Source organism: Candoia aspera, chromosome 4, assembly GCF_035149785.1.
Source record: "Candoia aspera isolate rCanAsp1 chromosome 4, rCanAsp1.hap2, whole genome shotgun sequence".
Lineage (NCBI taxonomy): Eukaryota > Metazoa > Chordata > Lepidosauria > Squamata > Boidae > Candoia > Candoia aspera.
Genome location: NC_086156.1, coordinates 59,325,177 through 59,344,953, shown reverse-complemented (window position 1 = coordinate 59,344,953; position 19,777 = coordinate 59,325,177). Strand labels below are relative to the sequence as shown.

The 19,777-nt window shown below is 37.5% G+C and overlaps 1 protein-coding gene across 1 annotated transcript in view; it reads right to left on the bottom strand.

Moving 5' to 3' along the window:
* ADCY1 (adenylate cyclase 1) overlaps positions 1-19,777 on the bottom strand; it is a 141,382-nt gene that overhangs the window by 99,836 nt on the left and 21,769 nt on the right. Inside the window, exons 2-3 of the mRNA XM_063304216.1 lie at positions 10,466-10,584; positions 2,146-2,257 (exon numbers count right to left, since the gene is read on the bottom strand). Of these exons, the coding sequence (XP_063160286.1) occupies positions 2,146-2,257; positions 10,466-10,572 (219 nt within the window). The 5' untranslated portion in view covers positions 10,573-10,584. The remainder of the gene's footprint in view (positions 1-2,145; positions 2,258-10,465; positions 10,585-19,777) is intronic.

Sequence of the window (19,777 nt, the reverse complement as noted above, 5' to 3'; positions counted from 1 at the left end):
CACAAAGAGAATCTGTTTTTTCTTGTTGGAAAAAGCTCTTCAGGTAAGAAAGTTTAAAAATATAAATTGGTCGATTTAGAAATGGGGGACAAATGGGATAATTCCAAGCTTTTTCTTGACTCAGGAAAAAGCTCTGGGCTTCTGGTAAAAGCCTGAGCCCGAAAAAAACCCCGTGTTGTCAAATCTGTCCACGGAGCTCGCAGACAAGGCTGTTCAGTCGGCCATGTTCCTCCTGAACATGGCTGTTCCTCCTTTTTTTGAGAGTCACAGAGTGAAACAGGCTACATCACAGAGGTTGTTTTTTAAAAAATAACAAAAACAAAAACTGTGGAACACCTACTTTACAGAGTATACTACAATGGCGAGCACATCCCGCCCATGGGAAGAGATTTCTATGGATTTTATTGTTGACCTTCCTCCCAGCCAGAAGAAAACAGTAATTTGTGTAGTAAAGGATTATTTTTCCAAGCAAGCCCATTTCATTCCATGTGCCTCTGTCCCTTCTGCCCCACAGTTGGCACGCCTTTTTCTAATTCACATCTATAGGCTCCACGGGAGCCCCTCCCGCTTGGTCATGGACCGCGGGACACAGTTTACTTCCCAATTTTGGAAATCATTTTTGAAATTGGTTGGCACCAAGCAGGCATTGTCCACTGAGTCGCATCCTGAGACTGACGGATCTACAGAGGTTTTGAACTCTGCCCTCAAACAATTCCTTAGAGCATACATAAATTACCAGCAGGACAATTGGGTTGATTTGCTCACTTTTGCTGAAGTGGCTTACAACAATGCTGTCCATCAGAGGACTGGGCACACCCCTTTTTGTGTAGTTTCAGGACAGGACTTCATGCCTATCCCTGAGTTGCCACAACCTCCTACCCAGCCCTGTTCTGCTTCTGATTGGGCTGCTCAACTGGCTGATTCGTGGCCGGTGATTCAGCAGGCTTTGGCTGATGCCCAGTCTGCTTACAAATTGCAAGCTGACAAGTGCAGGGATGTTCAGCCTGATTTTAAAGTTGGCGATCAGGTCTACCTGTCCACCAAGTTCATAAAGTCCACGCAGCCGTCCCGGAAATTCGCGCCAAAATTTGTTGGACCTTTCCCCATTATTGGCATTGTGAATCCGGTCACTTTTAAGTTGGATTTGCCTCATAATCTGAAACGTTTACATCCTGTTTTTCATTGCAGTTTGCTCAAGCCAGTCAGCCACTCTTCCCAGTGGCGTGCCCAGCCTCCCCCACCCCGCTCCGATCATGATTGACGGGCAGCAGCATTTTGAAGTGAAAGAAGTCCTTGATTCTCGCAGGCTACGTGGCACACTTCAGTACCTTATCTGCTGGAAGCATTTCACGCACCCTGAATGGGTGGCGGCTCGCAACATTAACGCTCCTGTTTTAGTTAGACGCTTTCATTTTGCTTACCCTTTGAAGCCTGCTCCTTGATATTTTAATTTTGTTTTGGGGGGGCGGTATGTCATGTTCACCGTTTCAATGTGCATTGAATATTGTAACGTTTCGCATGTCAAGCTAAGTTGCTGATGCGTGTTCTGTGTAGGAGGGGGCTGTGAACTCCTTCTGCTGGATTTGTTATCTGTCTTCAGGAGAATGGAATGTGTTTGGGTTATCTACTGTGTTCAAGGTTTTCTTCCCAGGACATCAGCAGAACTCGTTACCAGCACCTGGGGTTGGGAAATTTGAAACGGTTGGGCGAGGGGAGGGATTATGTTTATACCAAGGGTTTTTAGTTTGTATTTGGCGCGCTTTTGCTCATTCTCAGCTTTCTCTGTATTTGCATACTATTCTTTAATAAACCAGATATTCTTAAGCTCCTGCTTGTGAGTCTGAGTCTGTTAGGATAGGCAATCATTACAAATTTTCATATTTCATGCAACAGTTCCCTAACTCAGCGTGCCAGGAAACAAAGCTAGCAGTTTTTGGCAATCATGGCCACAAAAATGGTACTTGAAGACTACATGGATTATTTAAACCTAGCTTTATAAATTGTTAACCGCAATATTAGGAATATGTGATGATTTATTGACCTTATAGGTCAATAAATGGTTGACGCCTTCAAGCACACAAGCCATCATTCACAAAGCAATTACTGTAAAATTAAATTCATAAAGAGTCAAAAACATACACTTACTGTGGCTAATTCATCAAACTTTCCAAAGAGTTCATTCAGAAGCTTCACTAGTTCTTGAGCAGTGCACTGAGATGCCAAACTGGTAAACCCCACAATGTCTGCAAATAATATACTGTAAAGTGAAGGGAAGAGACAGAGATATTTTGCCAGTGAGTAGATGTTAGCATTTTTAAGGAATTCACAGGTAAAATTGAGGGATGAGCATAAACACAAATATATTGAATTTATAGTCCTCAGTTTTTAATGTAGAAATGAACTACTGAAAAAATTATGAAGGTAATGAAATTACAATATATATATGTTAATGTATGTTCTTTGTATTGTACTTTCATGACTTCTCAGTGGATAACTGGGGTATTGGACCAAAACCTTGGCAGGTCTTGCCAGTGTAGGTGTGAAACTTCCTGTAAATCAGCAATAAGGGGTATGTGTGTGCATGTATGAATGCTGGCAACAGAACATCAGCCAGTTCTGAGGGCTGCAGATTATTTTATGTAGCCAGCCTAATCTTGGGTGTAGCTTGAAAGGATGGGATACTCAGCCAGTAGGAGTGCTGGCAAAAATATGGATTGCGGATCTTGACCCTATGCTGCATCAAACCCTTCATAAAGCTGAGCTAATAAATTAAGATCAGTATTTTTGAACTAATTTGACCACCATGATATTTCCTTCATATTTATCAGTTCTTGTGTATTTATTATCCCTGTCCCCTACTGTAGATCTGGTTTTGTTCTAGGGTGAAAAATACCTCTATAAATTCTAATTTGAGAGACACCTTGACTCAGAAATAAAGCTGTGCAAGTGCTTCAAAAGAGGTGTTTTAAAACACATAGCAGCACACAGGAAACACCTCTCTTCAACTCTTTAAAGCAGCAGTGTCTTTTTCCAGGCTCATATGGCTCCTTCAGAAGCTGCTTCTGACTGTTTTACCATATGTATTTTACCATATGCACAACCATTTCTTTTTTACCTTGATGTTTTACATATTTATTACTAACATTTCTATGCTGCTCCATTCAGCTCACAGCAAGATACAACATAAACAGAAAATTAAAAATGGTAAGTTCATATCACAATGGTTGTGCCATCCACCTGGGGCAGGCTGTAATTTGATGTCCTCCAAATTGCAAGTGAGGTTAAGAAACAGTATACCATTTTACTCTTACTGCTATATTACAGTTAAAAAATACAGTAAAATCCTTACTGGCCCAACTGGAGCCATAGCAAACTGGCTGAGGAAAAAGACCTAGCTGGAGAAACTGCACCCAGTGGCTACTTTAATCCAGATAACTCAAGATAAAAGAGGTTATCCAGATACAATCTTAATCACATTTTGTCCCAAAGATCAGCTTTAATTGTCTGGACGGATGTTTAAAGGCTCCAGAGTTATATATCTATGTTCCAAACTGTTCCTCCCACCTTTCCAAGTTAACAGACCATTTTTGGTAACCTTGAGAGATGGTTGAGATATATTTTGGGTTTTCCTCTTCTGTTTTAGTTTTGTTTTCTTTTGGGTACTTTAAAAATGTATTAGATGAGCTTTTCTTCATTTTTTATAATCACACATATATTATAGTAACAACAACAACTACAATACATAATGGCTCTTTCTGGTGTGGAATCTCCAAGTTCCCACCTTGTAAGTCACAGCCCTACATACTCAGCCTTTATATAGAAGACTTTCCATCATCCTTTGTATTTTCTTCAAATCCCTCAGTGGTCTACCTCTGATATACAGGTGTGCTAAGTCATGGTTTGTTGAATGTCACAATGCCCAGGTTCATATGCCATGCTAAAGTTTTTAAACCAAACAATTCTACATTTTGTTTCAGTGCCTTGTGTGAACCAGCTATAGTGTCTCTCTATATTTGTGTGGACATAAAGGCTTGCTGCTGCTGCTGCTGCTGCAGAAGCATCAGGTAACCTGTTTCACTTGTGCACATTCTTAAAAGAATAAGGGTTGGGTTAGGTCAAGCAGGAGATGTGTGGGGCAGATAGTTACTTTTTAGCTTATTCCTTTCTATGGTTATTTGTCCTGGCACTAAGTAGATTAATGTGAATGGATTAATGTTTGCATGGAGTGGAGTGGGTCACTGAAGTCCAGGAGAAATTGCAGACAGCTGGATAACCAACCACCTGAACATGGGAAGTGCTGGTGAAGTACTAATCACTCACCCAGCCAGGGTATGCTGAGGGGAACAGAACACTTGTCAGAGAAGGCTGAGGGCAGCAGGCACCCAAGAGGTAATCTGGAATACTTTTTGCCAGCTTTGCTAAGAATGAATGTTTCCCTCAAGCAAATCACTGGCTTTCCCACTGCAGTGAGGTTTCTAATGAAAGAGAGATACATTCTGAGTAATGGATCTGGACAGGTAACTTGATGAAACAACGCAACATCCCAAAGGTTTTCTTGGCATATGCCTTGTCACCTTTCTGACATCAGGTGGTGCTTCCCCCCCCGCCCCTGTCTTTTTAATGTCTTTTTTAACACTTTAAGATCTGTTTTATTTTGCAACAGACTTTATTTTGATAGTATATCTTGCACTGTTTTTATTCTTGCTGCTGGGTTTATCTTGGTCTTATTAGATGCTGTTTCTATTATTAGTTTTTTTTAATATTTTCTATTTATATGGATAATACCATAGAATTCTAGTTGTTGGAACAGCATGAACCTGCCCCATGAAAAAGGTCATACATTTTTTTTAATAAAACTTACCAAGTTTTATAGCTACGTGTGTCCTGTGAACAGTAGTCATGTTCACAGGACACACTTAGCTATAAAACTTGGTAAGTGTGTATTCAGTGTCACATCTCTTACAGACCATTCTTTACTTCAGGTTTAAGGTTTATAGAGCCATTTCAGCTGTTGAACTATGTAATCAAATGCAGCGTCTTAGATATATAAGTTAGAGCATTTGGGTAAAAGGGCCCAAAATGTACCTGTTTATAGTTCAAATCAAATGGTAAACCTAAAGTTTCAGTTAAAGTCTGTATTCATACAATAAGTTTACCCATAGTTAATTGAACAATATATTTAGGCTGTTGTCTCTCATGCCAGTTTTTAGTTTGTGATCTTATTATTAATAATTTTATTGTGTGATTTAGATTTATATAATTATAAGTCCCTTAGAGTCTTTGATTGGGTGTGACATACACATTTGAGTAAGTAAATAATTAAACAAGCAAACAATGCAATTTATCTGCTCAGTTTTGTGAATTCACATGATATATAGAGCCATAAGCTGACCACACAGGCTACGTTTGCATAGCACATTAAGCTGAAGTGTGGCTGATTAGTTTATAGTTCAGTATGTCATGTAAACATAGCCAAAGAGTAGCATGTGAGCGATTAAGAACAACAGTGTGCCTTGTGATGTATATTTATAGCTAAGCGTATCATGCAAATAATGGGAGTATTAACTAACTGCTGACATTTCTCCAGATCCCTCTTAAGCAGGGATCTACCACTGGTTAATGAGTTCTATATGCAAATCTTGTGCTACTGTATACTATTGAACTACAGTTCTCTCTTCAAAATTTTCAGAGCTATCACAGTCTATGCAACCTAAGCCTAAACTAATTTGATTAAACAAACTCTAGCTCAACTGAGAAAACCTAAGGCACATTACATCAAAGCTGTTCAACATGTGAAGTTGAAGAGATGTAAGCAAGAGAGCCCTCACAGAGAGGCTCTCCAAGCAAACGAACAGGTGGTCTTTGCAGACAGTTCTACAGTGGGACACCATGTAAACTGAGTATGCGGTAAATATATGACTGCCTAACATCTCACTATATAAATTGAACAACATTTCTACAAAAAGGAAATTGAGAGCCGAGCTTTGAAACCTCAAGTTGGGTTGTAATCCAAACTACCTCCATAAGCTGCTTGAATATGCATTTTTTCCACACTATTCCTGTCTAAGGACTTTTCTGCACTGCAGCTTTAAACTGATTGACTCCCACATGTAAACAGGCTGAAAATGAACCTGGTTTAACAATCCCTTTCTGAATTCCAATCTGTTCCCCACTTTGGCCATGGTTATGGCCTGGTATTTTACTTATAAAAACCCTGATTGGTGGATTGCCCTGCTTCTTTACCCCTCCCAACCATGCTGAGAAAGCAGCACCAATCACTTTCCTTTCCTTGGGCAGTTCTTTAATGACATGTGGTTTCTCCTCTGTTGACTCCCCTTCATATTTGGCACCTTCCATCTGATGCATCTACCGGTGAAGGAAGGAAACACCAGAGTTTTACCATTATTCCTGACACTTCGGCCTAAAGAGGAAAGCTGGCAGAACTCTTTGTCAATTTTACCTGGCTAAAAAACAAAAGGGGAAAAAAAAGGAAAGAAAGAAGAGTCCACAATTTCACCTTTCATCAGCTTGTTAAAAAAGAAAAGAAAACAAAAAATCTGCCTTTCACTGGTCCATTGCTGAACCTTTTTTTTTTCCCCCTTTAAGTCCACCATTTCACCAGTCCAGCAGCCCAGGATGAAATGGCCAAGGAGGTCAGCAACCACTGGAAGAAGTGTTCCTACCACAGTGCACAGTAGCCAATCAGAGAAGCGGCAGTTGCCTACAATAAAATGAAGCAAGCAGGTCACCAGGACACCACTATTTGATCTAACACTAACTGGAAAACACTACTTTTGATGCATAGAAATAAAAAATGGACAGAGGTTGCCTTCCCAGTGGGTTGGGGGCACATAAAGAATAGCAACATGCATTCTGCCCTTGAGAAACAGTGACTGTCCTGTACTTGCACTGCAGCAACTGGTCAGCATGGATGAGCCCTAAGACTCTTCGTAAGCATGACAGCAAATAAAAAGTTATTTTATCAGTCTGAATAATAGAGCTTCTTATAACTGAGGTACATTGATATTCTATACTGAAAGACATTTTGATAAAGAAACATTGGCTTGTTAATTTACAGTTAAATAAATTATTACTGGATTTTTATGACAGATAACAGTTGATTAGCTTGTGGGTTAATGGCTATATTTGTACAATCTAGTTAACTTTATTACCCTAGGGTTCTGAGTTTACATGAAATCATATTAATGTTAGAGTGTTTAAGTTCACACAACCTACTAGGTTTGAAATGGTTGGGTATTCTGTGATTCAGTATGTTGTATGAACAAAGCCAGTGTTTACATGTATTTATTGTCTATGTCTGCAGTCTCATTGGGAAAGGCAGGTCAAAGGGGAAATGCAGGAGAAAACTGGCAGGCAGTAGTTTGGCTAAGCATTCCTTCTCAACCAGATACTTCCTGCTGCAAATCTTTCCTTACAACCATGCTTACAACCTCTACAGTGAAAAATCAGTCCCTGGACAAATGTTACCAAACACTGTGTTTTAAAGGGATGTCGGGGTGGTGGGGGGGTTCAAAAAAATCCAAGACAATGGATACAACCACATGATTAAAGCCCTGCCCCTTTTAGCATGTATTGCTTGTGTTACACACACAGGGATGGACCTTTGCAGAGTCACACCTGCCATTTTGACTTTTTCAGAATATCGTACTTGGACACCTCTCTTGTGTCGCAACACGTTTTACCTTCAACACATCTTTCCTTAATAAAACCCACTTTATCACCTCAAAGCAGAGATGAAATACTTTTTTTAATAGGCACAACAAACACATTTTAAGTACAGGTGAATGAGTCCTGCATGGAGGTTAATAAGGTCCAGTATGCAAATATTCTAAAATTAATCACATAGGTCTGCTTTTATCCTCCTGCCAATAAATTTGAAATTTTAAGCAATTTATTACTTGTATACTATTATAAAAGTAAAGTCTCCTTTGAATCAAGGTCAAGTTCTGCTGACACCTGGATACTTCTACTAAGTTTTCTTGGCAGGGTAGTGGAAGTGGTTTGCCACTGCCTTCTTCTGACATGCTTTTCTGATTTCCCAATGTACAGCCGTAGATTTTACTGATTGCTTCCTGTCCAAGTTCTAATTAGGTCCAACTCTGCTTTTTTTAGAACAGCCAAAGTAGGCCTGGTGCTTCTGATACCTTTGGTTAAATCCCAGTGGGATCAATGTTGAACATTATAACCGATACTGAGGAGAGTCTGGAAGATCATTGCATCACATTATTGCTGGTAAAGATAAAAAGGTATTTACAGCCTCAGGGTTTATAGCCAGAGAAGTGGGTACAAATACAGAGAACATAGCTGCAACCTGACCAAAAATGCAGCAATGTATTGTCTTAAACTTTTTTCCAGACAAACAGCAGGACTTATAGAAACTTAAAGATTAATCCATTTCTTATGACCTAAACTTTCATGGGCTGAATTCTGCTTTATCAGATTCAGGAATATTGTCTTCACTTTGCATCATGTGCAATGAAACATGTACCTTAGGTGGCCAACACTTATTTATATGCCTTCCTTTAACACCAGGACATGCAGAAGTAAGTAGGTGCAGTTCAACCCATTACTTTAGTCCAATTCTTAGGAAAACCTTCACCATCATTTATCTATATTAGACTTCTATCATCATAATGGAGACAGGGCTCAGAAAAAAGACGATAATGTGATGAACTTCCTAATAGCTACTTTATGTTTGTGATGAAAACTCCAGCTGACTTTTTTTTTCTGGCAGAGTTTTGGTTTGTTTTTATGTAAAACAAAAACTGAAGAAGTAATATTTGTTTTCCATTTGGACATAATTTAAAGAGATTTTAGTACAGCATCCATCTTTTCCTGTACTTATCACCTTAATGACTGATTAGCTATTCCAGAAGCAATCCATCTCAACTAACAAAATCGGTTTGGGATTTCAAATAGTTTAAAAAAAAAAAAGTCAGTCCCAGAATCCGTTTGCAGTACTAAGATTGAATCCTGAAGCCTGTGAAGTGATTATGCAAAGCATCTTTCCCTCAACATTAAGCAACCTCTAACGGAACACAACTTCCTTAAGAGAATGATTAATTTCTTTGTAGGATTTCAGATGCAGCACCTTTCTTCTTTAGAGACTGTTCTACAGTTTCTTCCAAGTTATCACAGACTGATACTCTAAATGCATTTTCATGAATGGAATTCTAAACAAAATTTTATCTATGAAAGGTATGTACTAGAAACATTCAGACTTCTATGAAATATATAAATGCGGCAGCCTAGTAAAAGAAGTGTATCTTCTTGCTCCTCATAGCTTTACCATTGGGAGCAAAGGTAATAATTTTTGGTCTGTGTCTTTTGCGTGTGAATAGTGTAGAGATATACTCCTAAAGATGATGAGTATGGGTTCAAAGACATCAAAAAACAAACCATTCACTGTTTGGAAAAGAAACAATGGCTGTAAATAATTCTATTTGGGCCCTCTCTATAGTCACAAGAAAAAAGAAAAATACATAGGACAGTCTCCATGAAACAGGAAAGAAGAAAGAAGGAGCACAATCTTGAGGATCAAAAAATAATTATCATTAATTTAGAACCGGTCTTATAGTACTTTGAGATCAATGTTAAACACAAAAAAATAAGCAGGCACTTTGATATTCAAGTGGCACATGCGCAAAGGCCAATTTGTGCAGAAACAGTCATTTAGATGTTTCAGCTATAAAATGGAAATACTATATTAGTACTATTCTGGGTTTGCCAAAAGGATTATGGACAGAAACTGAGTATTTCTCTCTGGATCTGAAAAGAGTTCCTGTAACACCGTCAGCCGGTAGTAGTAGCTGTGCTACAATGGTTCTTGAGTCACAGGGGTCATTGAGGGCTTCTGTTCCAAATGAAATCCAGAATTTAGTCCCTGAGTTAGTTCCTAAAACAGCCTGTAAGGCAAGAGCTTCCCTAAGACATTTGCCTTTGTACATTGAAACCTCTACCGTAACATTTGTTTGGTTGTGGCTCTTGTAATATTTTAAAAGAGATTTTATCTTATTTATTTATTTTATTTTCTAACCCATCTTTATTATTTTTATAAATAACTCAAGGCGGCGAACATACCTTTCCTCCTCCTGTTTTCCCCACAGCAACAACCCTGTGAGGTGGGCTGGGCTGAGAGAGAGTGACTGGCCCAGGGTCACCCAGCCGGCTTTCATGCCTGAGGTGGGACTAGAACTCTCAGTCTCCTGGTTTCTAGCCCGTTGCCTTAACCACTGGACCAAACTGGCTTGTATTACAATTATATTTTCTACTTCACTGACTCAAAATGAGTTTATAACCAGTTCACTTGCAAGCAGTCAGTTTCTCACCACATACAACAAATCAAGAGGGAAGTCACATTTTGCTTTTCACTGCCCCTCATTACTATAGGTATATGAAAAGTTCATACAGCTTGATTTATTCTGCAAGTTCATATCAATCCTACCTAACATTGTCATGCCTCTGAATGTAAATCTTATGGAAAATTCTTTCAGGTGGCTTAAGGAAATCTTCCTTCATTTCCATGGCAACATTCCTGGGCAAAAGGCTCATCAGGAGTCGTTCCTAAAAATAAGAACAAACACATTAATTGTAAGATACATGATGAACCTTTCCTCTTTTCATTAGAACCATTAAACTGGAATACCTTTGATACTGTCCATTCCATATAGAATTAGCCCACTATCTGACAAACCAGAAGAAAGGGCATTTTGCAAGTCTCCTTCCTCTGGGACTTAGAAGGTAGGAGTCAGGAAACTCCTACCTTCTGCTCAGGCTTTCTTCCTTTGAAATAGCCTGTCCCCAGAAGATAGGAGAGCCCCCTCTTTGTCAGTAAGGCAGTCAAAATGCTGCTCTTTCACAGAGCCTTCAAGGAATAGCTGTTATGGAACATCCTGAGCTGTGATTCTGGTTTCTGACAATGTATACAAGAGCACTGATGGTAAAACTGTTATTTGTTAGTGATACCAATAATTCATGATTAATTCTGATATGATAAGCATTGATTTTTATCTCACTTATTGTTCTTGTATTGCATTATATTGTAAGCCATCTAGACTGAAGAACTGAGGCAGCATAAAACATTAGTTATAAATAACTAAAAATTAATAAAATAATTCACCACGCCTAATTTGTGTACTGAAAAAGTTTACTATAAAATCAAACCAGAAAACACAACTAGAAGTATCCCAGAAACAAGACTATGAAGGTTTTTAAAATGTTCATAATTTAGTACTTTTCATTTTCATCTAGAACTTGGATCTGCTTCTGCCTTTCAGAAATCTGAAGATATCTATTAGAAATGTCAATTATTTTCATCCAGCATAAAGATCATGTGTATAGTTGCTTATGCCTTTGAATGTTATACTGAATATATGACTTTTGATTAATATAAATGCCAAGAACCCTAGCACTAAACTGATAAATGCTGATAATTAATTAAATGGGATTTATAACATTCTATAATAAAAGCTGTGATATGTTCTCATTTGTGGATGATTTCTTAAAAATAGAAATGGTATAAAATCCCACCTTTTATCTTAATGTTTCTTTTGAACTTCCTAAAATCATAAGAATGGCCAATAAATATCAACATTCCTCAAAAATCTTCTAATGTATGATATTGCTCATATACCACTTTCCACAAAGTAAGATGGAATGGATTGGCCTGATGATTCTTCGCTTTCTAGAAAAATGGTGGGATCCACTTGCTCATGTGTTCTTGAGATACTGCCATATCTACATCCCTCTGTACAGCAGAAAGCACTCTGCTGAACAGAGCTTCAAGAGCAGATAATTGGCCCTTATTACCATTATGATCATAATGCTATTAATAACAGCTTATAGTACGATCTATAACATTAGTGTGCAAGAGAATGCAGGATCAATTGCTTTCTTTTGTGTCTGCTGCTTTGGAATTTAATCAGCAAGCTCTTTTGCTATGCCAGCAAGGCAAATTATTAAACAATGAGACAAATCTCTTACAAATTTATTTACTGAAATTTCTATCAATTAAACATTAATTAAGCCTATGCTATTGAAGTATTTAAAAGTACAACCTTATATTGTCTAACATACTACTATGATTAAAAAAACTGTTTTAAAAAAACCTTTTCAATAAATAGTACTTTTAATTTTTTAACAAATTAACTAGGCCAACTTATTCCTAATTATTTAGAAAAACCAGAGCCCGGGTGTTAGGGTTTTTAAAAATCTAATTGAAGTGTGAAATTAGGCTTTTTTTTTTCTTTGAGAAGTGGCTAGAACATGCACCCAAGCCTTTTTTCAATGCCCTTGTTGTATAGCTAAGACATCACAAGTCATATTTTTGTACGACCATGCAAGCCTTCATTAGATGAAATCTCGTAAGAAACAGAACAGACTGGTCATATGGAAGATGAAGAGGATGGATGAAGTATAGGGATATGCATAATGTTCCATTCTGGAGACAGAAAATACTCCAGAATACTTCCCTGGACCCTGAGGATCCAGCCATCGGGGACATGCCAGATCAGGACAGTCCAGAAGAAAGTAGAACACTTTGCAGATACTAATAATATGCTTCTTTTAAAGTCCCATCTGGATCACTCTTTCAGGTAGCAGTAACCATTGTGTCTCTAAAGCCAAATTGCAATCCTTACCTTGAGAATGCATAACTCAACAAAGGCCTTGTCCTGTATTTTTCTTTTTGTCTTTGACAATGGCAAGCATTTGTTCAGAACACTAACAAAGGCTCCAGTTATCCTTTGTTAGTGCAATTTGAATAAGGTCTATCCTAACCCTCCAACTCACAATCTCTCTCTAGATATTCTTCCTGCATTACCGAGTCAATGACTGATACAGAAGCCCTAAATACATTATGGAAAGAAATACTAATTTAAGATTGATATGCAAGTCCATAGCTTTCCCTTCTTACAGAAGACTGCCTTAAAATTGTGCTGACTACAAAATTAAAATGCTTTTCATTTCATATTCTGCATTAATCTCTTCATTACTGAAAATAAAATGCTAGATTCTAGCCTCTGAAACATTATTTTGTGTCTATGGTTCCCACCCCCTCACCCTGGCCTGGCATGCAACTGCATGCATATGTGTATGCGCTCTCAGGTTCATATATCATTCAGTTAGTCAACTGGTAAAAGACAGAGGAAAGAAAAAACACAATTCTTTTTCCCCTTCCTAATACATCTCTCTAGAGACTGAAAGTTGCTGGCTATCTATTGTGTTCTCTCACTTCAGAAGCATCCAATATTCTGTTATGCCTGCCCTGGGCTCAGAATAAATTATATTCATCAAGCCAGTTTCAGTCACCAAGGTGGTGGGAACATGCTCTATCATTACAATCTGCTAAAGAAATGGTACATGGAGGTGAAGAACTTGAAGATCAAATACCTATTATACAGTCATGCTTTGTTTCAACTCTCCAAATACTTAATGATAATATCTGCCACAGTATTAAAAGGGTTTTTAATACCATACTCTTTCCCAATCTATTATTTAACTGAGGATATTAAACCCTGGCCACTGAATGGCTTTCTGTCAAGTAAAAGTGGAATATGTTCTGTCAAAGATGGCAGCCTGAAGGGTTATAACTAGGGCAAGGATTTCTATGACCTAAAAATGTTAGAAATATGCAAGCATTTATGACCTTAAAACCATTTAAATAGGACCAATTAAACCAAAAATATGACGTTAAAAGCAAAAATAGGACTTCGCATTTTTTCTGAAATCAGCACCCAATTTTTAAATATCTATGCTTACACACACACACACAAATTAAAAGGTTTATTCCTCTTCACTTCCAGTGCAGAAGTGCTAGTTCTGAAGGAATCAAATGAACATTTTGAGAGTAAAATTGTCATCCCTGGATTAGTTTTCATTAACAGCAGAATTGCATTGGATGGCCACGTGCATCTTGAGGTAATCAAACTCAAAACTCCTTCTGTTGCCCACCAGTATGTTCTTCTATCTGGAGAAACTCTGTTTGACATCACAAGAGGTTACAGGAACAAATTTGAAAAAAGCAAACTCATCTGGAGAAGATTCTGGCTCGAAGTCTTCAAATTTTGCTTCAAGTCCATTTAGAACATTACTTATTTTGCAAAGTGTTGAATAACCCAGATTAGGTTGCAGCACTCTTCGCAGTTTATCACTAATTTTTTCAGCCACTTCCCCCTTTGATTGCTTTAAATCATTCTCAGTTTGTTTTACCATGTTCAGTGTATCACTAAGTTCCATTCCTACAGTTTCAAGGCGGGTGATTGCTCTTGATAACCCACTGAAGTTAGATCCTATACAAATGCTAAGTTTCCAGCCAAGGTTTCAGAAAAGGCAGCTTGCACAATCTTGATGGAGGAAGATTCACAACAGTCAAATTCTTTAACTATCCGCTGCAAGGAAGCATAATTTGTGAAATAAGACAAAGCTGCATCCAGCCAAGTCCCCCAACGTGTCACAACAGGTTGGGAAGGGAGTGCCAAGGTAGGAGCAATTTCTTTGAACTTTTCTACTCGAAGTTTAATGAACATTGTTTTCCCATTCGAAATTATCTTATCTACATCAGGATAGTTGCTTCGAATCTCTTCAGCCACTCTGTGTAAACTATGTGCAAGGCATGCAATATGGATCATTTTTGGATAAAGAAGCTTAAGTCCCTTGGCTGCTTTAGTCATGTATGGAGTGGTATCTGTTACAAAGAGAAGGATACAGTATTTCCCTTTTTACACCATCCGGCCAGAGTAGTTTCATAGAATTGTCAAAGAGCATAGCAATAGTGGAATTGTTTACTTTTTGTAGAGTTTCACATGTTAGAAGAAATACTTCGCCAGGCTTGTCACATTTCAGGTAACACTGGCTACATATCTTCCATTTACAACACTTATTTCAGCTATTGAAACCCATATCTTATTGCTGTCAACAGCAGATCTTTTCTTTTCTAACACATCTTCACAGCAGGGCGAGATGTAATTTTTCCTTACAGTTGATTCATTTGGAATCGGGTGACTGGTGTACTTCTCCCAGAAATGCCTGAGGCTACCACTACCTAATTTCCTTAAGGGAATGTTTGAAGTAACCATCATTGTACAGAGATCCTTACAAAATTCTGACTGGGTATTTGATGAACCTGCAGTTGAAGAAGCAGCTCTCTCAAAAAGGAGACGTTGCCTGTTCTCAGTGAAGGTAAATCTTGCTAAACAACTCTTGTGTTTCGCAGCATCACAATGTTGTTGAATATTAAAACGCTTTTGGACCAATACCTTAACTTCACACAATTCACAAAACAAAATATCACCATCGCTACTGAAAATCTGCTCCCCAAATTCTTGAACAAGACACCATAATTTCACACTCGCTGAACATCTACTTTTAGGCATGTTGAAATCAGACTGCAGCTCTCACGTGACTCCACCACCTCGAACACAGACACACCTGAGTTGGGCAGCAAATGAGGGGAAAAAAAAGGCAAATTCTCATTCCCTTTTTCAGGCTTGGTCAGGGGAGGAGCCTCTGCCTGCTGAGGTCATTTTTAAAAAGGTTGCTCTCCCTCTCTTACACACACACACACACAGCCCTGAGTTGGGGAGCAAATAAGAAAAAGAAAAAAACAGGCAAATCCTCACCTTTTTTTCAGGCCTGGTCAGAGGAGAAGCCCTTTCCCTTTTCCTCCCTCCCTCACACACACCCTTGGGTTGGGGAGCAAATAAGAAAAAGAAAACAAAACAGGCAAATTCTCACCTTTTTTTTCAGGCCTGGTCAGGGGAGAAGCCTTAGTTCCCACCTCTCTCTCTCTTACTTTCTCTCTCTCTCTCTCACTCACACACACACACCTCTCCCTGAGTTGGGGAGCGAATAAGAAAAAGAAGAAAAAACAGGCAAATTCTCACTTTCTTTGCTGGCTCGAACTTGCTGGCTTATCAGGAGGGCTGCCAATGACCAAAATATGGCGTTTGTTACAAAATTAAGCAGAAATAATGACATAACACCTTTAAAAAGTCAAAATATGACTTTTCAGGCAAAATAAAAAGTACCTAATTCTCACCAGATTACTCTAAAACATGTTTTAACTTACTTATAAATTCAAATAAAGGTTCCAGAAAAAATATGACATGTCATAGAAATCCTCGCCCTAGTTATAACTGAATGGATAGCTGTCTAAGAGAAGAAAGAAGTGATGCTACAGGATAGCTGTCTCTGGTACCAACTCATCTTCTCCTAATTGCCTGTATATTTCCTCTGACAGTCTTACAGTCCATGTGCCATTATTACTCACATTTTCCAAACAGATGTAACTTTCCAAAGACTAAGAGCTTTTGGCAATATTTTTATTCATTGTGGATACTCCATCCATTGCTTTGTATTTCCCCGTAGTCATACTAAAGGGATAGCTGCAGCAGAGGGAGCAACTTTTTCTGGGCTGAGGGCCATGCTTCACTCTTTATGTAGCATGCTGGAGGACATTCCAAAAAGTAGATGTGAACAAGACAAAGAAATTGGGTGAATTCTATTTTGTTTTGCAATGTTTTTAAAAAAATGATTTCAATTAATTAAAAATATTACTGGTCTATATTGTATCTACAGGATGTAAACTTTGCATTTCTTCCTCATGCCCTTATATGGAGCACGCATTTCTCAGCTTTGGATATTGAGGGCACCTATGGTGTTTTGATTAATTTTTGCTGAACAAAACAGCTCTGCTAGAAAGATTTATACTAATGAGTAATACACATGGACACAGCAGGAAGAGACAGAAAAGGGCTGAGATGTTTTTATAATTTTTAGCTTAGTTTGGGGCATTTGCATTTTGGCACATCATCAGTAAAAAAATGTACAATGACTTATTGCACTATTTGCTCTACTTGGGCTGATGTCGTTCTTACTGTTTGGGGATCACTATGCAGTTTCTGGTGGCCATATTTGTATTACAAAAATCTTCATTTCATTTGCATTGCTATACAAGTGGAATAAAGGTGTAGACTGAGGTTGCTGGGAACAAATGACTAAAAATACAATGCAAATTAATATGCTTATTATACGAACATTATTCAAATGTAATTAATATGCAAATATACCCTCATTTTTGGACCCAGAGATCTGATAGTCCTAAAGTGAGGGTTCTGATGTCACACACATCAGTACTCTGAATACTTAATTGTCAAGAGTAAGAGCACTACTGTTGGTGAAACAGACCCATCCCACACAAAATCCCCTGTTGTTTCATCAACTGTGAAAATGATATCCCTGTTTCTCCCAATTAAATGCAAATAGGTTTTATTAAATGCTACTATTTACTATAATAACCACAAGATGGCAATATTTCTGGATAGCAATGTAAGTTTCCTTATACATAAGAACCTGTAGGGCTTTTTTATTAAATTTTATCAAACTGGGACAGGTTTTTCTATTTTGTCATCAAAAGTCTATAAATGAGATCATCATTTTACAGTACAGCTATGCACCCTTCATAAATATACTCAAGCTTCTCTCCCCAGAGGGCATATTATCTCACTAAATATATACAGAAAAGAACCATTCCTACCTAAGCACAGACAAAATGTGGACAAAAGTATTTTTTTTTCACTAGGGTCCAAATTGTTTTTCTCTCTCTGTGCATATGAAAAATGGGGGGAGGAGGGAGGAAGGGGAGAGGGAAAGGGGGAGAGAGATTGAGAGAGAGAGAGAATGAGCAGAGGAAAACATGGTAGTACCCAGTTTAAGAATGAGTTCTGTTCCCAAGGTCTGTCCTTAAGTTGAATTTGTATGTAAGTGGAACAATATTATTGTATGATACCCTATAAGTAGTATTGTGCAATGAACTTGAACCATTGTGTATTTAACACAAACCATTGTGTATTTAACTCAAATTTTGCTACAATAGGCTCCGTTCTTAACTATGGGTCATCCTTAAACTGTGTACCTTCAGAACTGGTGAGATACATATGAACTGTACTGTATGGTCACAAATGGGGAAAAGGCTGAACTATGCTTCCTATAGACATAATAAGGGGTAATAAGAAACAGAGTCAATTATTTAACTCTAACCTCAGATTAAAGTACAGATCTGAAATAATAATGATTATAAAGGCAGGGTTAAACAAAGATTCAATTCACTTAAAGTAGCTTTTTAATGGAGAAGTATATTGGGAAATGAAAGGAGCTGAACAAAGGAAATTCTGAATGGAGAAAGCTGGGCCAAGAATAATCAGTCAATAGGTTATGTCAACTAACAAATCCAAAATTCCTACATAACCCAAGGCAATTATGTGGTAATATTCTGAATAGTAAAATGAAGATTTTTATCTCTATTCTCTCACTATACCACCTGTCCAAAATGATTTGATTAGGATGATCAACAGTGGTTTGATCGTGTACAAATTTTCCCTCAAATTGTAGCTTGGTGTAAATTTTATTGATTTTTTTTCCATAGTTTTTCCCACTGTTCCACTGATAACACTTCTTTGAAGTTTTGCATCCATTGTAACATACCATTTTTAATTTGTTCTGTCTCCATGTCATATTTGAATAACAATTTGTAAATATTTTCTAATAAATGATCTTGATTCTGTATAAGCGTTTCAAATTGTGTCATCTTTCCCTTCCTTCTTCTTTGAGATTGCTTTTTATTTTTCCACATATATGCAAATACATAAACCATGACAGATTTCTTTCTTCATTAAGCAATTCTTGTTGGGTCTTTAGTCTGTTTCTTGACTCCAGATGTATCATAATGGCATACGTAATCAGATCTTACTATAATTGTCCTTGAAATAAAAAGCATTTGATGGTGATGCTAATGGTGAAATTGTTGGACTTATCCTTGCTTTTAAGGAATTCACATTTTAAACAGATTTTCTCTTATAATATGACACTTCAAATGTCTTCTTCTGTTTCCTTATACTATTTTGAAATGGTGCTGCTTCTATACTTAATATTCTGCTGTTAGGAAATGTTATCCATTCTGTTATCCATGATAAGTAACTAGGTCCATAATATATACTGAGTTTTGGAAAAGTTAGTCTACCGCCTCTTTTAAGTCTTGCAAAATTTTGAATCTTATTCTTGTTTTTTCCCATTCCATGTAAATCTATTAATTGTTCTTTGCTAGTCCTGCAATTTTTTATCTTTGATTTGAAATGGTGCCATTGGAAAAAGAACTTTATTAAAAACTTAAAACTTTCCTGGCTAGGACAAAAGAAATTAAGTTTTTCCACTTTTCAATATCTTGTTTTATTTCTCTGAATAATTTGTTGTATGTTTTGAAATACGTATGTATTGTATCCTGTCAAGTAAAGCCCTAAAAATTTTACTAGACCTTTTGTTATATCACAGCTAGTCTCTTTTCTCACAAAATTTTCTTCCTCAGAAGTTAAGTTCCTTGGTAGATAACTCCATCAATGATTGCTAAGATGAACAGATCATACAACAATAAATGTTGGAAATGCCACAATAAAGAAGCATTTTACCATATATGGTGATTATGCAAAAAGACTTGAAAGTACTGGAAAGAAATATACCAAAACATCCAGAAAATTCTGAAATAAAATTTGAACTAAAACCACAAATATATTTATTAGGTATGATCCCAGAGAATGTAAATGAAAGGCATCATAATACAGTATATGAAGATGCGTGCTTTTTGTGCCTCTTCTTCTACAGGACACTACATTCTTTTTTCAAGTACAACATCCTATGAAGTTTTCCTAAAGGCTCTTTATTTTGGCTGTGATGTGCTCTTGGTTGAATCAAATTTAAAATGAAAATA